Source organism: Aulonocara stuartgranti (genome assembly GCF_965226115.1).
Source record: "Aulonocara stuartgranti genome assembly, chromosome: 5".
Classification (NCBI taxonomy): Eukaryota; Metazoa; Chordata; class Actinopteri; order Cichliformes; family Cichlidae; genus Aulonocara; species Aulonocara stuartgranti.
In genome coordinates this window covers 11,925,619-11,938,048 of record NC_138943.1, presented here as the reverse complement: position 1 = coordinate 11,938,048, position 12,430 = coordinate 11,925,619, and the positions used below count along the sequence as shown (strand labels likewise).

Sequence of the window (12,430 nt, the reverse complement as noted above, 5' to 3'; positions counted from 1 at the left end):
AGTTTCTCATCTTCAGCAAAAAAAAAAAAAGTAAATAAATAAATAAACAAATAAAAATTGTGTAAACACAGATCTGAGAGTACTACACATTGCACACACAAATAACAGATGGCATCTATGTTTGTTCCTTAAAGTCTGTTCAAATTCAAGTCGAGCTTGGTAAAAATTTGTAAACAATTAACAACTGAATATTTATTAAAGCACACAGCAAAAAAAAAAAAAAAAGTAGATGCTGCATGGCAAAATATTGTGCCAAATGTGACATCTGTATTCACCATGTTTGTGAACCCCGATGAGGAGAGACTTGTCAGCTTCTGCATCCCACCATGACACTGGAATCTCTATGTAGTCGACGTCAGGTAGCGGCACCTCAAGTTTACTGTCAACACACACAAACAGTCCATCCGTCAGTGCTGTCAGCGTCAAGTCAGTGCACTAAAACACAAGCCAGTCAATCATATTTCCCTCCAACGTTAACAGTAAAAGATAAAATGTGAGCTTAAAAAAGTGGGAAGACCAAAATGCTGAACAAATCAGCTCATTTTAAGGTTTTCATTTCTTGCCAGATCTGGTCAGCAGTGCCAACTGATCTGACACTATGTGAATGATACGTTGTCTGCATCATACCTGGCAGGTACCCCCTCTAAACCTTGAGTGGCAGCTTCCCCTAGAACCTCCACCTTTAGGTAGTACAACATCCGCACCCTCAGTAGCACCCTGTGGAGTGAGAAAGGAGAAGCGGTGTCATAATCCATGTCGTAAACTCTGTATGTTGTAAATAAACACCACCAAACACACTCTAGTGTAAAATAAAGTCCTTCATGTAAGTAGTGATAAGCAAAAAGCTCTGTTAATGCACTGACTTGTTGCAGTGTTGTTTGAGGTGTTTCTTGTAGCTCTCATCCTGCAGCACCACCTCTGGGTTACAATGGACCAGCCAGTCAGCATTCTTCACCTCAGTAACATTCAGCTGATTCTTCAGCTTCTTCCCCTTCCTACCCCGAGGAACGGGAGCTGATAAACCTGCAATGCAGACAAGGAGGAAAAGAAAGATTCTCCACAGAGTTAATGCTACCAATTTAACTTTGTATTTATACCAGTAGTTAATCCTGGTCTATACATTCCAATATGTGGTGCAATCTTTAGGTCATAAGCTGACTTTATACTGTATATTGTAGCACATGTGCAGAGTAAAATGCTAACCAGAGTGATTTACGAGTGCCTGATCTTGGCCTTCCTTGGTGGGTGTGATCAGATCCCAGATGAAGCTCTTTATCTTGTCATCGCCTTTGTAGTGTCTCAGGCAGTAAACCAGAAGAGCCCTACACAACAAAAAGGAAACATGATGTGTCGGACTCTGGCTACTGCTAACAAACAGACGATAATGATGATTCCTCTTACTCTTACCTACAGATCACCTCCATGTCTCTCTCTGTGAGGTGCCATTTAAACCGACCATGGTTTAGGATATCCTTCCACCGACCCCACCTAGAAAGAACAGAGAGGGCGGACAGAAATGCACACAGGAAACAAATGAGATAGTAAAGGAAAATGCAGCAGATTTCTATCAGTGATCTGTTCTTTGAAACAAACTGTGTGTGATCACAACTTTATTGAAAATTTTCCACAACAAATCAAACTGAAAACTTTAATGTTGTATTTCGGCTCATTTACGTTCACACTTCAGCTCCCAAATTAAAAAACATATGAGATAAAGGTTAAGTCATTATTAATTATGCCACGCTGTCTAATGGCCATGAACTGCCAGCTGTTAGATGTCACCTGTTAAGCATGTATATGCATTCCTAAAACAAAAAATCATTCCACCGCTAAGGAGATATTCTGCAGCAGCTTGGAAAAAGAATGGTCTCCGTTTTGTCTTTCGAACTGAGTTTAAGAGTCTTGATGGTCTAATATGGCATATGCAGTTTTCTTTAACACACTCTCCGGTCCTACCCGAATATTAGAAGATTCTTTTCAACCCGGAAACATTCGGCACGGAGGTAGCGGCGGCTACGTTCACCCAGGCGACGAGTTCGACAAGGCCGCTCTTCTGAGTCGCTGTCCAGCTCTGAAAACTCCATCAGCTCATCATCCTCAAAGGAGTTGTAATGACGGGTCTGCTTCCTTACACGGGGTGTGTCAATTACCAGTGACTCCTGGATAGAAGATAAATGTAGACAGCCTCTGATCAAGAATTGCATGAGTCTTTCTAATAACAGGATGAAGTATTTTAAAGAAGGTTCTAACTAAGTTTTATCCTCTGGTGGTGTTCAAAAAGGAAAGAACCCTGAGGAAAAAGGGAAAGGATGAAGATCACAAACATCCTCATGTCACTGGGGGTTTCAGTTTTTAGGTGTTCGGAGCACAAAATACCATCCCCCCACACACACAGTTTAAAGACATCTCCAGTTTTAGGTGTGCATTCTACTTCAGTAAAACTGTAAAAAAGTTTTTTTCATCCTTCTATTATTCACACTTTCAAGTCTGATGTTTTAGAGTATTCACATCCTTATTCCTTTTCTTTCATTCATCCCGTCTTGTTTTCATTTTCTGTCAGCCTCCTTACCTTCTCTGATTTGGAGTCTATCTCTACTTCAGCGATCTTGGCCCATTTCTGCCAGAAGTTGGGGTCATCCAGAGAAATGTCTGTTCTGTTACCTGATGAGATGAAACTGGCCTGAGGAACGAGAAGCAGAAGGCGGGGGGAAAAAATATTAAGACCCAAAATGATGTTTACTTGGTTTTGACACAAGCTGGCTTACGATCAAATGTTTGGTCTTAAGCTGCCAATTTCTCAGGTTTAGCACAAATATTTTGTACTAAGACATTTGATCTTCACGCCAAACTATTTAAAGTATTCCGCTTTCAGAACTTGTGAACACCACCTAGACTATGGGGCCGAATTAAAACACCATTTGAGACCCTAAAAATCCCTCCAGTGTGCAGCCTTTTTTAAGTTTTAGGCTTTAAGGAGTTTAATGTTGTTTAAGAATTTCCACCTTAGCGAACGTGGAGCCTTTCCCTTCAGACTGGATGGTGATTGTCTGAGTTCTCCTCTGAAGTATCTGATCAATGTCTTCTTCACAAAATTTGGAGCCCTCGTCTTCTTCATCCATTAAGGCTCCATATGCTCCTTTTTTCAACAAATCCTCCACTTCCATCTTTGAAAGCTGCTGCACCTGTCGCAAAACAGACACAAGCTAGGATTTGAGGGTTTCTCTCCCTCATACATACACAGCAGACCATCTCACACCAAAATGAATACAGATTAAACAATCGTATACAATATAAGAATATCTCAAAACTAATCTCTTACTCCATTGAGGCTTCCTTTACGGTTGATGTCTTGAAGGACGGCTTTGTCCAGTCCCAGCTTTAGACTGGCTTTGTCAAACATTTCCCTCTCATACGAGTTTCTGGTGATCAGCCTGTAGACTTTCACCGCTTTGCTTTGGCCAATCCGGTGGCAGCGTGCCTGGGCCTATAACAGTAGGAAGCATGGAAGTGTAAAGCATTACATTTTACAGAGACTTTCTCTCAGCTTGGTTTGAAAATACTTTATGAGGGCCTGAGACTATTTATACATCATTAAAGAAAAGGTAAAGATCAAAGTAAATTTAAATCTGTAAGATTTGCATATTGTTTGCATCAGTGCTTGTGACTAACGTTTGCCAAATTCAGCATAACTGTAACATAATTATTCTATATTTTTATACACATTAGAGGTAGTGGTTAGGAAGAAGTAGGTCTGCTGTACATCTGCCCCTGTAATGCCGACCAGGATAAGGGGTAGAAAATGGAAGGATCGATATTTAGCTTCAATTACTTTCCAGAATTAAGTGTAAAGATAAATGAGTTTATAAGTTAAGAGAAATTGTTTTTAGCATGAGGATTCAACCATGTCTATTTAGGAGTTTCTATTTTTTTGTTTTTTTTTTAAACTAACTGTGCATGAGCACATTAACCTGTAGTTTAATTAGAGTGAATTTGTTCAAAATTTAACAGATTAGCAAGAAAGACAAAAACAGGGACTTGACAAAATCAAAATCGACACGTTAATGAAAAATCTTCGTAACTGTAAAGATTTTAAGAAAGCTTGATACAAGATACAGAAACAGGCATTGCATCAGAGCCGGGAGAAGACTTATACCTTCCGAGTCAAGTAACACTGCATGCTCACTTCATTATTCAAGGCATCCTTTCAAGCGTGCATTTTGTCAACCACTGCAGTCCCACTATTCATCACAAATGTCACTACATATTACATGAATGAGACAAGCAGCAAGTTAGCACAGTCAAACGAGAGCATGATTAAGATAGATCTCCATCTTTTTTATGATGCTCTGACAACACAAATTCATTTGTATGTCAGTAGGCATTCTGGTCTCATCAGTTACATACAGCATGTGCAAATTTGTGACGGCTTCTTTGGATGCTTTACGCAGCTCTGTGCCCACCTGCAGGTCATTCTGGGGGTTCCAGTCTGAGTCAAAGATGATGCAGGTGTCAGCAGCTGTCAGGTTGATTCCCAGCCCTCCAGCTCTGGTGCAGAGAAGGAACACGAAGCGGTCTGAATCTGGCTTACAGAAGCGGTCGATGGCTGCCTGCCGCAGGTTCCCACGCACACGACCGTCAATGCGTTCATAGGTGTAGCTGGAGATAACACACCAACACAGATTTGAGGGTAAATCGACTTTTCCCCTTTCTCCTTTTTGAAAAATGTTGCATTTTTTTTTCCTTTTCAAATTTTCTTCTCTCTTTCCCAAATTACCTGACTAACATTTCCTTTACTCTGAATATTACCTCGCTCTTTTCTAGCCTGCTGTACTTTCCCCTTACCGCCTCTGTATGAGGTAGTCCTCAAGGATATCCAGACAGCGGACCATCTGGGAGAAGACTAGGACTTTATGTCCTCCGGCTAGCAGTTTTGGCAGCAGCTTATCGATCAGCACCAGTTTACCGGCTGCCTGGATCATGGCCTGCAGCTGGAAGTCTGGTGCTTCTGGACTGTGGCTCTTCTTGAAACTTTCCAGAATCTTCTCTTCAGCTCCTAGAAAAACAAAAGAAGGCAAAGGTAAAGCAAGTCAAGGCAAACCAAGGTACATTTATTTTATTTAAGCATTCTATGCTTGAAAGGAAAAACACCCAGAATCTGGGTGCATGGCACTACGCTTCAACACAGCTACCTCTCGCACTCATGGTTTCTTTCTAAACTGTTTTGACTCGCTGTTAGCTGACAACATGGTATTGTAAATATATTGTGCTAATACATTAATAAGTAATAAATTCAATAAATAATTCTGTTATCAAAGATGTGTACATAAAACAAAGGAGGCAGATTCATGCACACAAGGTCAATGAGTGTGGGAGTGGAGAGTGAGGGAGTGGGTGAACAACTGCTTGACTATGAATAATGAATAACAATCTGTGAGTGCGTGCATGTTTGCTCTCACCTGTGATAAGGTAAGGGTGGTTGCAGCACTTGCGAAGCTCCATCATGGTGTTAATGAGGTTGGGCATGTTGTGCTGGTTTGCTCCTTTGGACAGGAAAGAGAAGTTCTTCTCCAAGATGGCTCGGTAGTATTTCTTTTGAATGTTGGTCAGCTCAACCTGAAAAGAAGACGGGAAAGAAAAAAAGCATCCATTTAAAATTGTGTTTCTTTTTTTTAAGCAGCTGTTAAGTAATGACACAAGCTGATATAGCGTGCTGTGTGTCAGTGTTATGGAGAAGAAATCTTCAAGGGGACCTATTGATGCTTTCTCTTATTTTCCTCTTTGTCATACATCCTGTTGTAACAGTAGAGACAATAGAGACATGCGCTCAGTTACCCCAAGATAAAAAAAAAATTCTGATGTCGTTGTTTTCACAAACGCGGACTTGCACTGAAAACTGTTTTCTCTGTGCGGACCTCAACGAATTTAAACAAGCATGTTCTGACTTGACAGATCATCCTATAAAGTAGAAATTACTTACATTTTTAAGTTACACTTAATAATTTAACATGATGTCACAAGGTTTGCAGATGTATCAACAGCAGTTTTAATATGGCTACTGTGGAAAACAGATTTTAACAGTAATCTAAAAAAATTTGACAAATCTTTTGTGATTAACTTTATAAAAGGACAAAACACATCAATGGCATTCACTAAGAAGGTTTTACAGACAGGCAGAGCTGGGGGTGGGGGGGCTCTTATTTCTCATCATTAAGAGGTGGCAATATGCAAATGAATCTCAGCAGCTGAACAACAAGCACTAAAACGAGGAGAGCAAAAATCCCTCATTTTAACTTTGTCATAAAGTTCAGAAAAAAAATAAAATAAAATTACAAATTATTTGTAATTATACAAAATATATAAAATGTGTATCAGCTGCTAATAATCTAAATTGCATATTTAAAAAAAAAATAAAAATCTGTTGGGGCTGAGAGCGCCGTTTGTATAGTCGCACATCAGGTTGAACGTTAATGACTGTAAATTCTCGCCTATCTATCAGCACATAGAGTTTTTGCACTTATAACTAACTAAATAAAGACTGCGGGTTGAACGCTTTTTTGCGGGACTCATACCTGTTGTTGAAGTTGGACTTTCTCTTTCACAGCGCAAAATGTTTGAAAACGTGTGTAGCGGCTCTGTAAATGAATGCGCCTCCACGCTGCTCCCCCTGGTGGATACTTAAGAAATTACCACTGGTTTTCCTAAATACTGCTTATGGGAGTTACAATCGTGTTTGCATCGTCTGTACCTGTGCATGTGCAATGACAATAAAGTTGAATTCTATTCTATTCTATTCTGTTACAGGCAAGGTATATCATTACGGTTATCTATCAGTCGACAATCGGTCAAGAATTCCAACAGACATCCATCATGGTCCTGTCAGCGATGCGGTGGCCATTTTAAGTGGCTGTATCTGTATGTGTTTGGAATATGAAAGGAAACTGGAGCACCCAGAGGAAACAAGACCAGACACTCATCACAGATGAACACTCATTTTAATTAACTGACAACTTCATTTTAATTTCATTTTTATTTAGTTGTGTTTTAAGAGACTAATAAAGACTAATAATACTGATAAAAATAAGTGTAATTGCTGGATTCAGTATTGTTGCCAAGTGAATGAAGCTTTCATCAGTAATGTTTGATGAATCATTCAGCCATAACAGAATGCAGCAAGATAAAAATATTTCCCAGCAAAGAGCTCAGAGAACTGTAAAAATAGAAGCATTACTCCCATCTTACATTTCTATATCAAGCACACACGAAAACACAGCCGTACCTCTATAATCGTCTCTTCTTTAGGTGCGAGATTTTTCTCCACGTCATCTTTCAGTCTTCTTAGCATCATGGGTTTCAGAATGGCCTGAAGCTTCTTCACCTTTTGGAGAAATTAGACAAAGTGTGAATGCGATGCTCAGTAAGAGGAAAAAATAAACAGAGCGAAAGGCAAGATGGGCCGGAGAGAATAGCAATGTTAGCACACGACGTCAAAATTTTCATTTTTCTTGGTTAAAATCTAGAATGGAGGAAAACTGTAAACTGTGCATACCTGTTCGTCAGTCTTGAGGTCTCCAAATTCTTCGAGAAATGTGCTTTCTGAAGGGAACTGTAGTGGCTCCAGGAAGTTCAGCAGACTAAACAACTCCTCCACTGAGTTTTGCAGAGGGGTTCCTGTCAGCAGGACCTTGTGTTCCTGTTGGAATATGTACAATATACTGAAGAAATAAAATAACAACAACAAAATACACACATAATCTGCTGAGTTCATCTAAAAAAAAAAACCAAAAAAAAAAAAACCCAATGGGATAAATAAGACGACATTTCAGCACTAAAACAACAGCCTTTTTTATTTTATTTTATATAGCACACACAGACTGACCAGGTTCATGAGTTTGAGACCCTCAAGCAGTTTGCAGTTCCTGTTTTTTAGCCGGTGGGCTTCATCGATCACCACACAGCGCCAGTGCAGCTTTCTCAGCTCTGGACAATCAGCCATGATCATCTCGAAAGTGGTGATCAGCCCATGAAACTTAAGCACACCTGGGATAGTGTTACCCTGTGAGAGAGGGAAGGGTGAGAATATAAACTTCATATTTCAGGGTCAAGATAATCAAAAGGTTCATGTCAATATCACATCTGTGGTTCAGTTTTGATCCCAGTTTTCTTTGCTGCCTCTGATACACTTGTCTCTCTGCCCTTGTTATAAAAAAAGAAAAGGAAAACGCATATTTGGTATTTCAGGGGTGGACATTATAGAACTTTTGCTGACTAAGAAATAGAATAAAGAATGCCTCAAACAACAGAAACTGCTACACAGCTGCATTAGGCTCACATGACTAAACTTAGTATTCAAGCCCCTCGGATATCTGCGGAGATAAAAATTAAAGCTTGCATAATAAACGCATACACTATAGTAATGATAATTCTCTGTTATACATAAATAAGAAGCAATAAGAACCCTGATGCAACACTGTTATGTGTACAAGCCGAGTGAAAGCGAACGGGTGTTTAGCAACTGAATGGTATAATTTTTCCAATTTTTATTGATTTAAACACAAGCTGAAAATCATAAACAAAAACATCTGCTGTTTAACAGAGTCAGATAAATAAATACTGAGGTAGATGTTTAACAACATTGCAGTTATTTATGAGCAATAAAAATTTACTCTACAACTGCGATAACTCATTTGACCGACCACGAAAAAAATCATCAATCCAAAGACTCTGCGCCGTCTCCCAACTTTAACATTGGCTTTATCTGTATTTTTACTTCAGTTGGTCTATTTATTATGTAGGTGTTTATGCCTTTAGGTGTTTTGTCAAATAAAATACTGAAAAATGACACAATCTCGGTTTCTTACAGACTAAGCTTCAAGCGCAAGTACAGAACAAAGTTGAACTGATTACATTTTTTTTCCCAAAGGAGAAGCTGGACCCTGTAGCATTTCAATTTTTCCTATTAATTTAGTGATTGCAGAGCAAATAAAGACATTTTATATCACTGTAGAAGGCCCCAAAACCCCAACCTCTCTGGAATTTCAACAGGAATCAAACACCAAATATTTGAACACACCTTACATTTCAAAGCTACTAGAGAAACATAACACAGCTGATTCAGTTCCTGGCTGATCAATGAGAGGAGATGACTGCAGTCAAACATTACCTGTGGGTCTCTGTGAAACATCTCATACTGCAGGATCATCTGCCGGCTGATCTGCGAGCCGTGGTACACAATAACGTTCATGTGCGTCCATGTGCGAAACTCCCTCTCCCAGTTGGTGATGGTGGACAGAGGTGCGATGATGAGGAAGGGCCCGCGAATCCCCATGCTGAAGATCTCGTAGAGAAAGGTGATGGACTGAATTGTCTTTCCCAAACCCATCTCATCTGCTAGTATACAGTTTTTTCTAGGATGAAAACCAGAGGCATCCATTTGTGCAAATTATGCAATAACTTCTTCATGTAATAGATTACAGTTTGTGTAAACATAATTGTCTCAACACATTTGTGATAATAACGTGAACTCTGCATCTCGTAACACGAATCAGTCAAACATACAAATGCTCCTCATCTAAATGATGACTTCTAATCTCATAAGTTAAAAACTAATTTAAAAAGTTTGAGGTTTTAAAAATTAAAGCAAGGTTTGTTAAATTTTGCTTCTGTAATGACAGTAGAGCCAGACTTGTTTTACATCCCAACATGCATTTGCAGGAATTTTCTTTGACTTTTACGGTACACAGATTGGAAGACTGTTTCTCATGTGAAAGTGCTTTTGTTTTTGAAGTGAAAGGAAGTCTCACTGGTTTTCTGCACCACATTTGTACACGGGTCACATTTCGTGGAACTAATTTGTTTCAGGCCAGCAGTGGGGCTGACTTTAGTTTGAAATGCATTTAGAATGAAGCCATAAAATATGACAAGATTAGATACAGTACATCTATTGTCTCGTTTAGGTTAGGAGTTGCACTCATGTTTTATTTTGGGCCTCTGCTTCTTGCAATCAGGAAGTGCTCACCATGATTTTTAGTGTGTTTGCGTGATGTTTTAGTTTATGTATGCAGGTAATGTCCCCCAAAAAGGACTAGGGGATTAAGACTAATAATAAAATAACTGGGTTTAAAAAAATAATAATTAAATTGCCTGTTTTTCTTTTGTTGTCTATCAAAGAAAAAGAAGAAAACAAACAAACAAAACATCAGCAGACCATAAATGCTGCTTTAAATAAAGGGAAAAAATTAATGAATCATTCAAAGGAAGAAACCCACTTCTCTGCTAGCAGGAGGTGACAACTACTCACTAGTAGCTCAACACATAATTGAAGTACAACATGCCAGTGAAGCTGGCACACTGCGACACACTCCACCACGAGGACACATTTCCAACCCTGCCAGAGCTTGCCCACTGAGAGACTGGGCAGCGCTTCTCCGCAGCTTTTATAGTGCAGTGTTGATTGATTGCTGAGTGGAGTCAGCTGCGCACTGGCTCCACAGGAGAAAGAGGTGGCACCTGAGTCAGGGAGAGAGCGGCAGGACACACCCACACACAGAGCACGCCTGCTAGAGAAGTAACAATGTATACAACCAGTGTGTATATATGTATGTATGTATGACCTATAGGAGCCATCCAGGTGAGTCGTAGTCCTCAGTGCATAATTGGAGCTTAACTGACTGTAAAACTGTCATTGTTTATGACTTATTTTAATTAATCAACTAACTGATCATGAGAGTTTGCTTTATTTCTTTTATTTAGCCCTAAATTTACCCTGGATTGTTTGAACCTCAGTGAGTGAATGTGACTAGAATGGTTCCAGTGTGTATATTCACCTGTTGTACCAGTTGAACAGTAGCCAGTTCATTCCCTCTAACTGGTATTCTCTGAGCTGGTTTCCATTTTGGTAATCTCTAGAGCGCTCCAGCTTCTGCCACTTTTCTGGAGAAGGACGCTCCTTTGATGCAAACACACATACAAATATAAATTGCCCTTTCAGTACCTTTTCAGTAATTACTAAACAAAATGCAACAACAAAAATACAGTTATTACATGTTATGTGCTGTATTTTTTGATTGGAATCATTACAAAACTCTATCCAAGAAAACTGGGATATAATCAGATGATGAAATTATTTGGTTCCTCTCATCAGTCAGAAATAAGATAAGTGAGTTGTGCCAGTTTATAAGTGTAAAATGAAGCTATTATAGAGGTTGAATGGGTAAATAAGGTGATTATACTAGATTTTAAATTAATAATAGCAAAGGAGCTACAATAACTTGCTCAGTTTTTGCTCCCGAATGTCCAAAAATTGAAAGAACCTCAAAAAAATTGCTGCTATTGAAGTAACAATTATGTATTCAACCTTGGAAAGTAAATATGCTGTTGGGATAATGACAACCTATCATGTCACACCGCTGCCATCTCTTGCTTCTGCTTACAAAGCAGTTATACTAACACTAAACAGCTAAGAACAGATCTATAGTTAAAGAGCAGAACATATCTGAGGCGAATCAGACTGTGAGGGATTAAAAGAATTTAAAGAAAAAAGAAAAATCACACAAAGCCGATCATGTTTGCACTCGTTAGCATTGGGAAAAAAGAAGCAACACCAAAAAGGCAAAATTGAGGATCAGTGGTTGTAGAGATGTGGGCAGACAAGGTTGTCTGTTCCGCAGAAATGGCTAGAGATAAAACATAAAGTCATAATGGTGTACACTAGCGCAGTTTCCCTTTTTCTATTATCCTCCCACCAGCCTAACTTTATAATGTAAATGTTTTCTCTCACTATGTATCTAAGATGGCTCAAAACGTCTGAATTGCCGCCCACATCTCCATATCTATTCAGAAATTCAAATGAGTCTCAGCTGTGAAAATAATAAATAAATAAATAAGCCTATCGGAGCATTGTGGACTGTACTGAGAGAAAAGGGACATTATCTTCCTGTACCAGAGCAGGAAAAATAGTCTGAAAAATGGCAACCACTGTAGCAAATACACAGTTACACAAATTCAATATTATTCACAGAAATGAGTCCTAAATGGAGCACATTTGTTTAATCTACATATTATTACTTGAACTAATCCAAGCACACTACCACAGCTTATGTTGCGACTGAAAAGGAACTAATGATCATCTTAGTGCAAAGGGATTAAAAGGATTAAACTGCTTCCCAATGAACAGTGACCAGAACATGACAGTATAAAACAACATAGTAAATCATGACCATTATCAGGCAGCATCTGCTACATAGTGGTATAATATAGCATTTTTTCAAAAACAGCAGTTCTGAAGTGCAACAGTGTGTTGCGCTTTTTCCTCAACTGAACTCAACCTTGCCCATCTGTTCTTGAACTGAGGTTTGTTACAATGAGGAAAAAATTTCTCCTTAATTTTAAAGCGCTGCATCAAGTTTTCTTATGGTACTCATCTTCGATTACG

The 12,430-nt window shown here is 39.0% G+C and overlaps 1 protein-coding gene across 7 annotated transcripts in view; it reads right to left on the bottom strand.

Annotated features, from left to right (window-relative positions):
• chd6 (chromodomain helicase DNA binding protein 6) overlaps positions 1 to 12,430 on the bottom strand; it is a 94,928-nt gene that overhangs the window by 25,320 nt on the left and 57,178 nt on the right. For 5 of the 7 annotated variants that reach the window (XM_082534404.1, XM_082534403.1, XM_082534406.1 and 2 more), the window contains exons 12-28: positions 10,824 to 10,945; positions 9,161 to 9,404; positions 7,877 to 8,053; positions 7,547 to 7,690; positions 7,277 to 7,375; positions 5,457 to 5,613; positions 4,843 to 5,053; positions 4,461 to 4,656; positions 3,320 to 3,484; positions 3,003 to 3,182; positions 2,570 to 2,680; positions 1,957 to 2,159; positions 1,408 to 1,488; positions 1,204 to 1,322; positions 864 to 1,023; positions 628 to 717; positions 276 to 379 (exon numbers count right to left, since the gene is read on the bottom strand). In XM_082534404.1, coding sequence (XP_082390530.1) covers positions 276 to 379; positions 628 to 717; positions 864 to 1,023; positions 1,204 to 1,322; positions 1,408 to 1,488; positions 1,957 to 2,159; positions 2,570 to 2,680; positions 3,003 to 3,182; positions 3,320 to 3,484; positions 4,461 to 4,656; positions 4,843 to 5,053; positions 5,457 to 5,613; positions 7,277 to 7,375; positions 7,547 to 7,690; positions 7,877 to 8,053; positions 9,161 to 9,404; positions 10,824 to 10,945 — 2,563 coding nt within the window. Of the gene's footprint in view, positions 1 to 275; positions 380 to 627; positions 718 to 863; positions 1,024 to 1,203; positions 1,323 to 1,407; positions 1,489 to 1,956; positions 2,160 to 2,569; positions 2,681 to 3,002; positions 3,183 to 3,319; positions 3,485 to 4,460; positions 4,657 to 4,842; positions 5,054 to 5,456; positions 5,614 to 7,276; positions 7,376 to 7,546; positions 7,691 to 7,876; positions 8,054 to 9,160; positions 9,405 to 10,265; positions 10,385 to 10,823; positions 10,946 to 12,430 lie in introns of those variants that run through there. The other 2 variants (XM_082534407.1, XM_082534408.1) reach the window with 2 other exon arrangements.